We start from the raw sequence: 9958 nt of genomic DNA on the forward strand, positions 1-9958 counted from the left end.
CCAGCCATTAAGAACTTTATACAAGGAGGCCAAGTGCATGCCTGTGATCCCAGCTACGTGGGAGTCTGAGGCAGGAAGATCACAAGTTTGAGGCCCTCAGTAACTTAGCAAGACCCTGTATTAAAATAAAAAATAAAAGGCTGGGTTTGTAGCTCAGTGGTAGAGCACACCTGGGTTCAATCCCCAGTACCACCCCTCCCCCCCCAAAAAAAAAACAATTTTAAAAAGGAGGAGGAAGATGGGAGGGGAGGAGAAACCAAGCAAGTTACTTCAAACATCTATGAAAAGAATCATCTGATAGAAAAAGGCAAAACATTCCCTGAATCACAAATGCAGCTACAAGCATGAGAAATCCCTTCTAAAAATATCCCAACTTTTTTTGTTTGTTTGTTTGTTTATTCCTGCTGGTGACTTGACAAGCTATTGAAGAAGCCCATTTTTATGATGTAGTTTATTTCTTTCCCTTAGACAGAAGGCTTTTAAAATTTTGAAGAAAATCAATCATGTACCAGTAGTGGAAAAGGACTTTGGCAATCAACTGGGATAGTCTCTCATTTGTAGATGAAAAGCTTAAGATGATGCAAATTTTTACAGCTCCTTAACATTCTACAACCAGTTAGTGGTAGAGCCATCACTAGATTCCAAACATCTATCAAAAACTAGAAAAATATTATTTCTTCTAAATATTGCCATCTTGTAACTACTTTTAAAACTACCTTTCCCTTTAAGCATTATGTACCCACTTATCATTTCCAGACTGAATAACCATTGCCTGGTTGTGGTGGTTTTGCTTTTCAAAGGTAATAGTGGGAAAAGTTTTTAAGTTGAAACCTCTGGGATAAATGAATCCTGGGAACCAGCCTGAAGGGGGTGTCCATCTCCATGCTCTGTCGTCACCGCACACTGGCACTCCTCCACCTGCATCACTACCTTGATCACGGGAGCAAGGCCAGTGCAGTTCAGCTGCAAGTGCACTGTGGTGAACTTAGCAGGTGAGCAGTGGGAGCAGAAGGTATGGGGGTGCGGTGTCACTCCAGGAAAATGAACAGACCCGCACTTCCCAAAGCAAAGGTTGTTCTGAACAACGACTTTTTCACAGTCTTCATGGGTGATGGTCTAAAAGACAAACACATTTCCATTATGTTATCTTGAGTCATTTCCCTATTGTACATGATGCAAAGAAGCTAGAGAGTGTAAATCAGGATAACAGACTAAAATTTCCATAGCTTTTCCATTTTGGATACATTTTGTAATGTCCAAGTGAGGGTATCTATTAGGGCATAAAGCCAACTTAACTAAATGTATTGAGTAAATTATTAGCCTTTTGGTATCCTCAACTTAATATGAAAATAGTTGGTACTATAAATGTCAGACTAAGACATTTTGTCTAGTTGAATGTGACCAATTGGAAAAATTCTAATGACAAACTTCTTATTTAAGTACTCTGTGTTACCATTTTATTCCTCACAGTACATTTCCCATAGTAGGCTCTCTATACATATTTTGTTCAATTGATCATAAAATAGACCAGAACATCACAAGTTTAATTCTGTCCTATTTTGCAAGAACTGTGGTGCATTCAAATCTACAAAGTTGCATGGCAAAGTTGCAATGTATGCACCTGTTACATCATCTTTGCCTCTCTCGTAACCTCATACACCTAGTTTTATGTGCCTTCCAAAATATACAAGAATCAAACATCTTAATTATAATTTAATTAGCAATATAATTCAAAATAAGAATTTCAAAGGAAATTTGATGGCTCAATTCTTAGAAGTAATTTTCTAATTGCACATGGGCCACAAAGCAGTCATTATTATTTGATAATTGACTTGTCAGTGCTGCATATCCTTGCCTTTGCAGGCAGAATACTTAACTGCCTCACACAGTCAATTGTCTTATAACACTGCCTGCTTAATTGGATAGAGTTACTGGACTGTGAAATTTTACTTTTCCCTGCATTACTTTTGGTTCAACATCTTCATGTTTACGTATCTGATGCATTTTGTCTTAATAGAATTGGAATTGATCGTGGTAAGTATATGTCAGCCAATACAACATAAATCTGGAGATAGGGTGGGGTAGGGGATGTCATATCACATCTAGATTATTTTTTGAGAGCTTATGTAAAAATAAGTTAAACTAAATCATTTTCTATCACAATACTAGAAATAACACAGCAAACATTTGTCCCAAGAATCTCAATATAGTTTGAGGTTGTGGATAGCTTTTTAAAAGTTGGATAGCTTAGACAACTATTAAAGAAACTTTCATAAACCTATGGTTAGGTGTGAAATAGATTAAGATTGTCACAATGAATGTGAAATTTGTTTGGGGAAAAATTCAGTACGTCCCATGTCCCACCTTATCTACAGAAGGAGTTGACCTGTTCACCCACATCCCAGAGGTGCAGAGATGTAGCTACAAATAAGTCCTGTGATTACTCTATATTCCCAGTTTCCTAACTGAGGGCAGACTTACTTCTCTGGATAGGACACCCCCAGTCTAAAAATAAGTAAATAAAACAGAGCTCTGTGTCCTTTGATTATCATATTGACAGTACCATTATACCATTCTTGTAGCATTTCTGGCATGCCAAGAAATAACAGAGAGATGAGAAGGAGATGTAGGGAATAGGATCATACTTTGCCAAATCCTGTGGTGACTATCTAGGACCAAGTTTGAAGTTAAGCAAGACTGATTCCCCACAGCTGCTTCCCCTCCTCTCTCCCTGTCTCAGCTATTTCCCATCTTGCAAACCCCAATCTACTCTACCCCCAGGACACATACCTGGCTGAAGGGCACTGTCCTACAGGTTTCCCAATGTACTTCATGGCTTTTGATGGGCAAGATGACCCCTTGAGAGGCTGGACCTTTTCTGAACATGAAGTGGTGCCAGAATTTCTTGGCTTCTTCTCGAAGAGGAGACTTCTCTATTTTCTTCCTTTCCATTGGCTGAGGGAGGGCCTGGGTCCCAGGTGGGGAGTACTCACTTTCTAAGTCCCCAAGAGGGTACAGTTCTCTCTCAGGCTTCTTCCAGATCCTGCCAAACATGGACAGCATCTTCTCTTTCTGCCTCTGGTCTTCCACTGCCAGGCTGGTGCCTATCAGGTGTGGCACTGCAACAAACAGATCGGGCTTGTCCTCAGCTTCCTCTTGGTTGCTGGTGGAGAGTTCTCGGCGGCTCCTTTCTAGGAGCAGGAGGGAAAGAGAACTGTGACTTCCATGGTCATCCAGGCGCCAGCCAGCCTTCCCCAGAGGCAGGAGCACAAGCAATTGAAGTAAAAGCAGATGCATGCTATCAGAGCCCAAGATTCCTTTCGGTTCACAGATGGTGAAGCCCAAAGAGGCTCACTCTACAGGACTGTGAACAGGACAGCCTATATAGAGAGACCTGCCTGGTGGGATGGAGGGCAGGTGGTCAGTAGCCAGGCGGAGTAAACACATTGATTGTTTGCTTGAATTATGTGGTGCTAATGGTGTCCTGCCTTCACTTTGGTTTTGTGTATTTTAGAAGGCCCCAGTGAAAGCCTGAGACCCAGGGGGTAATTAACTGACAGTTTAGCTCTCTGTCTGAGACTTAAAGAGCTGTATTAGCAAAAACAGCTCATTCTTTGCTGGATTTCCCATCACTGTTATTAGAAGAAGGAAGACAGTCAGCTAACATTTGGTGTATTTCTTTACTGTGTTGGGATAGAATAGGCATGACATGTTTTTGAGAGAAGTGTATCAGATAAAAATCAAGGGCACACATTTAACAAAAGACCAGGCCCTTAGGAAAACTATTTACACACACATACACACACACACACACACACACACACACACACACACACACACACACACACTACTAAAGAAGTATATCAAAATGGTATGGAAAGGAAAGAAAGAGGGATATTAACTTTGTTGAGAAAGAGATTTATCACCTTTTACTTCTATGTGGATTAAGGTGGCTGTTGTGTAGTAACAGAGTAAAGGGAATAAATACATTCTCCCTTTCCATACATGGAAACTCATAATTCACAAGTTAATACTCTCACATTAAGTATCAAATACTGGGTGCTAAATTTCACACCTGGCCAGTCCTCAGTAAACTTTACAATTGTCCTTAAATTTCTCAGCAAGAATCCTAAGGTATATCAGCTGACTGCTCATCAGTCTTCAACGAGGATGGAAAAATGTTCCCCAACCCCCATTATCAACTTGTCTTGGGAAGGTGGATTCTAAGAACCAGGTTTGATGGCTTCCGGTGTGAGGCTGGCTGCTCAGTTCCTTACCTTACTGAATCCACATCTTCCTCCTTTATTCTAGTAATTGATGATAAGGTTAAATAAGATTGAGACAGACATGAGTTTTCAGGGATAAAAAGAAAACTTGTTAAATCACTATCTAAAATCAGCCAAGGGAAGAGAAACAATTGCAAACTTGAAACCCCAGAACTGAATCCAATCAACTCACCACACCATTCCAACAGCATTCCCTCTGGGAATCAACGAAGTGCTTGCTTATATTCCTTCCCCTTTTGATTCAATCATCACATTCCCTTCTTCACAAACACAAATAATCCTGAAATATGTTTCCCTTTTTTAAAGTAACAATTAAGATTTCTTTCCAAAGAGTGGCCAATTGGAATATATCTTCTAGGCTTTCGTGTTCTATCGTGATACTCATGCCTGATTTCTATGAGGTAAAGCCTCAGCTAAGTCCCTTTACTTAGAATAATGAACTATTTTTAATAGTTCATAATTATATGAGAAAAGATACATTTTACTAGCTCCAAATACCTGTGGAACTTGTGCTAAAATTCATTTAAGGTGCCACTGAACTATAATGAATAAATCTTAATATTTGCTATTTCTTTGAAAACACTTTGAAAACACAATTTTTTTCAAAAATTGCCTGCTATTTGAAATTTAGTCCCTGCTCTAATGTAGGTTAGATAGTCTAGTGATGTTTTACACTCGCTATTTTTATTGTTATCTGTAGGGATGTCAACCACTTTTCATTATTTTTTTAGTCCTAAGTTCTTCTTCCTCTGAATCTGAATTTTTTGGGGAGGGGGGTGGGCAGTGCTTACAGGGGCTTGAACTCAGGGGCACTTGACCACTGAGCCACATCCTCAGCCCTATTTTGTATTTTATTTAGAGACAGGGTTTCACTGAGTTGCATATCGCCTCGCCTTTTGCTGAGGCTGGCTTTGAACTTGCCATCCTTCTTCCTCAGCCTCCCAAGCCACTGGAATTACAGGCATGTGTCTCCGCGCATGGCCTGAATCTGAATTTTGATGCTGATAAATTTTATTTAAAAATTACTCCTGGAGCTGAGCAGTGATGCACAACTATAATCCCAGCAAATCAGGAGGCCTTGCAAGTTCAAGGCCAGCCTCAGCAACATAGCTAGGCCCTAAGGACTTGGCAAGAGCCTGTCTCAAAATAAAAAAAATAAAAATAAAAAGGATTGGTGTTGTGGCTCAGTGGTTAAGTGGCGCTGGGTTAAATACCTGGTAATGAAAATAAAAATTAAAAATAAAAATCACTCATGGAGAATTTCCTTTTGCTATTCTGTCATTCCTTACTGAGAAAATGTGCAAATATCCTGAAGGGTAAATCTAGAAAAGAAAAGCCTTCTGTGATGAGGACAATGAAACAAGCCTGATTCTGGTCCCTTTCTTTTGCAGCTAAGGGTAGATGACTTTTTTTCACCACCACATGCTCTTACCAATTTCTAAAAGTACGTATGTGATAGTTACAGTCTACTCTTAAGAACATAAATAAATATTTTATAGCTTTTAGCAAAACTTTGTGGTTTCTGCCAGTCTTCAGTTGGTACTGGCATATAGTTACCTCTGAGTTTGGGTTAACCAAATGGAGATAGGTCTGGAGGAGGCCTCCACACACAGCAGGAAGCTGTTGTGAAGAGAGCATCACAAATTGTTGATGTACTGTGTACCAAATGCCACAATGAAACACAGGCCTGAGCTTGCAAGTATGAGTCCAACCAAAAGGCAAAATCCGCTTCCTGGGCCAATTTCAGGCATGCTTGAGAGTAGGGGGCCAGACTCAGCATTCATTCACTCCAATTTACAAGTATGCTCAACTTGTAAATATGACTTTCTGTTTTCAACTTGGCCTGGTTTTCAGAGGCTCTCAAATGTCTTCAGAATTCCTACAGGGCTTCATGAGAAGGTGCCTAAATAAAATGTCTCTGTATGCTAGTGACACTTAGAAAGCAGAGGGACAGGGCTGTGAAACCCAAGGTGTTGAAGATGGGCGTCTTGGTGCCTTTTCAGAGAAGCCTTTGAGAGGACAATAACAGCTACATTTTCTGTCTTTACAGAATCTCAGAAGGAAACTGGAAATGTTTAGTGCTTTCTGAAGGGAAACAGCAGGGCTTTTTCCTGAAAACCCCAATCTCAAATCAACAAGATGGGAGATGGTGTTGAGGCAGAGGATGGGCACAAAGCCTAGGAGAAGGAAATTCAGGTTGATGGAATTGTGGGAGAAATATTTGGGATGCATACCATTTCCTCATAACTACTCTTCTTTTCAAAATGTAGAACAACAAAGGTATTATGAGAGTTTAGATTATTTTTAAAAACTTAAAAGGAACATTTTTTTTTGCAGGGAGGGGACACTGGAGATCAAACCTGGGGGAACTCTACCACTGAGCTATACCCCCAGCCTTTTGTAATTTTTATTTTCAGACAGGGTCTCACCGAGTTGCCCAGGCTGACCTAGAAATTTTGATCCTCCTGCCTCAGCCTCCCAAGTACCTGGGAATACAGGCATGTGCCCAGCTGGAGAAACCTTTTTTCCTTGTTTTCCAAACCACAAAGAAAGAGGTAAAGTGAGTTATTTCCCCTTAAATGATTTTTGTCAGCAATTTAGTTTAGTGACTTATTTAAAATGTAGAACTCTTCCTGCTCCCTCCCCCTGTCTTTCCTATGGAAAGGACACAATGGAAGAGCCTCATTCTCCAGTATTTTCCATATGCAAGACTCATTCATTCATTTATTCGTATAGTCTATATATGAGTGCCAGCACTGTGCGAGGTCCTGGGGATAAATGATGAGGGTGTCCTTGTCCAGGTCTCTTGGATTTGCAATCTATAGTAAAAATGTAGTTCAAAGTAAGTAATACAAGGAAATTTTATACAAGGAAAACCATTTCTGTACTTATCAAGGAAAACCATTTCTGTACTTATCAGGAATTTTCAAGTAGATCCAAATGCCAAAGACACAATCAACAGGACAGTCTTGTGTTAATTTTATTGAGTAAATGCTTTTTGAGCATGAGGGAGCCCATAAACCTGGTGCAATACATTTCTTTTATTTTGGGGGATGGGTGCTGGGCATTGAACCCAGGGGTGCTTCACTACTGATCTGCATTCCCAGTCCTTTCACTTTTAATTTTGAGATAGGATCTTGCTAAGTTGCTTAGGCTGATCCCAAATTTGTGATGTTCTTGCCTCAGTTTCCCAAGTCACTGGGATTACAGGTCTGATCTACCACATCTGGAAATTTTTGTTTGTTTCTGAGTAAATAATAAATTCATATTGTAGCAAGATTCAAATAATACAAAAATGCACATGAAAGATGGATCTTCTGACATCCTACCCTACTTTACTGCATAAGCTACCCATCCCTACTATGGAAGCAACCCTTGTCGTTGATTTTTCTTTTCTTTTTTCTTCTTTTTTTAAAATTTTTTTAAAGATAGACACAATATTTTCTTTACTTCATTTATTTACTCTTAGTTTTTTTTTTTTTTATGTGGTGCTAAGGATGGAACCCAGTGTCTTACATGTGCGAGGCAAGTTTCTACCTCTGAGCTGTAACCCCAGCCCTTGTCATTGATTTTTCAATCAATCTTTTCAACTGTCACCCAAAGAGACCAAAATGTGTAATTGATAGAAAAGGTCAAATATTAAATAGTTTAACAGCCTACAAAAATTCCTCATTTTCACTGTTTTTTCTTTGGGCAGGGAGCAGTTACTGGGGAATGGACCCAGAGATGATTTACCACTGAGCTACATCCCTAGTCCTTTTTAATTTTTATTTTGAGACAGGGTCTCACCAAGTTGCTGAGGGTCTCACTAAGTTGCCAAGACTGGCATTAAACTTCCAATCCTCCTGCCTCAGCCTCCCAAGTTGCTGATATTATAGGCAAGTGCTACCACACCCATTTCCCACTTCCACTTTTAGGAACTAAATCACTAAATACAATCTGTTTGTAGTTTCAATGATCTCGTTCCCTCTGTTCAGAGCAATCCAATACCACTGAGAAGCATCTGGGTTTTTTGTTGTGTTTTGTTTTGTTTTGTTTTGTTTGCAACAGAGGATGTATCTATCATTTTACACAAGTTACAGACAATAATGTGTCTAATCAGCAGCTTACTGAAAGTACAAAAAGAATTCCCACAAATCTGAGAGGTGGGCCAAGGCAAGATGGCCTTTACCATGTGTCCCACCCTCTCAACAGCCCATTCATCCCCCATAGTACACACCTCTGCTTACATCCAGTCCAGGATGCTTCACTAAGACTAAGCCTCTGTTATCCTCCTTCTTCTTCATCTTAACTTTTGCCTTGTTTTTCATTTTGCTGAAAGCTGCTTTCAGAACTGAGTAATGTAAATGGAAGTAACTTTGGACGTAAAGCCAGGAAAAACTAAGTCTGATTTCTGGATCTGCTTTATACCTTGTAAACTGTATGCTCTCAGGCACTAACTTTATGCATCTAAACATCGCCAGGGACAATACTGCTTTCCTTGTCTTCCTCATCTAGCTTGTTACCTTCTTTTCACTCCAACTCCTAGAATCTCTCAGTGTCCACAGGGATGAGTCTGATAATTTTGTATTGAGAGTACACTGTCAATAGAACATGGATGTGCCTTTCAGTTCCCTGGCTGAGATTCGATGACCCCCCTACTCCAGGTGGCCTCCTCACCTCATGACATTCTGACCCTTGTTATTGTGAAGAACTGCTGCCCCTCTGAACGGTGTCCTTAGGTCACACTGTCTCACAACCAATCCTGTCATCTCAGTTCTCTCAGTTGCTCCTTCTTGTAGTACTCCCACAATGGTAATTAAATAATTTTTTTTGGTGTTGACTTTTGTTTAACATCTGTCTCCCCTAGAGTTTACCTTCTATGAAAGTATCACAATATCAAGTGACTCTTTCTTAGTCACACTCTCAGGGTGTAGAACAGTTCCTTTCACATAGTAAATCCTCAAAATGATTGTCTTAATACTGAATGGATGAGTTCATCAATCAATGGATATCTGTAAGGCCTCTGCTCTTCATTTCCTTCCCCATCCAGCTTGGATTTCATGGTCCATCACTTCAAACCTCTGTAATAGTTTCACTTTCCTTGCCTTCACTCATTGCCTTAGACCCATCCAATATGATTCCAACCCCAGAGACTTCCAGCAGTGAACATTCCCTGGACATACACCTGGGGCCAGAGACAGTGACAAAACAGCGAAAATTGATTCTATATAAATGTCTTCAGTCTCAAATGAAATCTCTACTCTGCCCAGTGATCTCTACCTTACTATACTCCAGCCAGCTCTCTTCATTTTCTATATAGGTTACTTGAAGTCTTCCCTAATTATCTCAACCTGTTGACTACTCTACCTACTGTCATTTTTAGTAAATGACCTCACTCTTTCTTCTGCAGAGAAACATAGAAGCCATCAAAACATACCAGCTCACCTCTCCTTTCCCCTCTACTCTCCAAATCACATCCCTTCCAGCCTGCTTTGTTGGCGAGTCTTCCCCAAGTCAAACTCCTTCCCTCTCCTGGCTGCCTCCCACTAGCATTTATACAATAATTGATTGTTTCAGATTCTTGAAAAACATCTCTTTTGATTCCATAAAAGTTTTCAGGTTCTGCACTTCAGTGTCATCATGTGACATCTGTGTCCAACCGGCTCCACTGTCTCAAATCCCCTCACACC

At 40.1% G+C, this 9958-nt stretch overlaps 1 protein-coding gene across 1 annotated transcript; it reads right to left on the bottom strand.

Moving 5' to 3' along the window:
* Positions 1 to 615: 615 nt before the first annotated feature.
* Positions 616 to 3297, bottom strand: Cer1 (cerberus 1, DAN family BMP antagonist). The gene is made up of 2 exons (XM_005327992.3): positions 2791 to 3297; positions 616 to 1116 (listed from the first exon to the last, which is right to left on the bottom strand). The coding sequence occupies exons 1-2, from the start codon at positions 3295 to 3297 to the stop codon at positions 820 to 822; spliced, it is 804 nt and encodes a 267-aa protein (XP_005328049.2). The 3' UTR covers positions 616 to 819.
* Between the last annotated feature and the right edge of the window lie 6661 nt (positions 3298 to 9958).

Source organism: Ictidomys tridecemlineatus, chromosome 4 (assembly GCF_052094955.1).
Source record: "Ictidomys tridecemlineatus isolate mIctTri1 chromosome 4, mIctTri1.hap1, whole genome shotgun sequence".
NCBI classification, from domain to species: domain Eukaryota; kingdom Metazoa; phylum Chordata; class Mammalia; order Rodentia; family Sciuridae; genus Ictidomys; species Ictidomys tridecemlineatus.

Bases quoted from the DNA above. Each gene is read 5' to 3' on its own strand.
- Cer1 (XM_005327992.3), bottom strand. From the start codon at position 3,297: ATGCATCTGCTTTTACTTCAATTGCTTGTGCTCCTGCCTCTGGGGAAG. The intron at 1,117-2,790 runs GTATGTGTCCTG...TTTGTCTTTTAG, and splicing joins GGACAGTGCCCTTCAGCCAG to ACCATCACCCATGAAGACTG.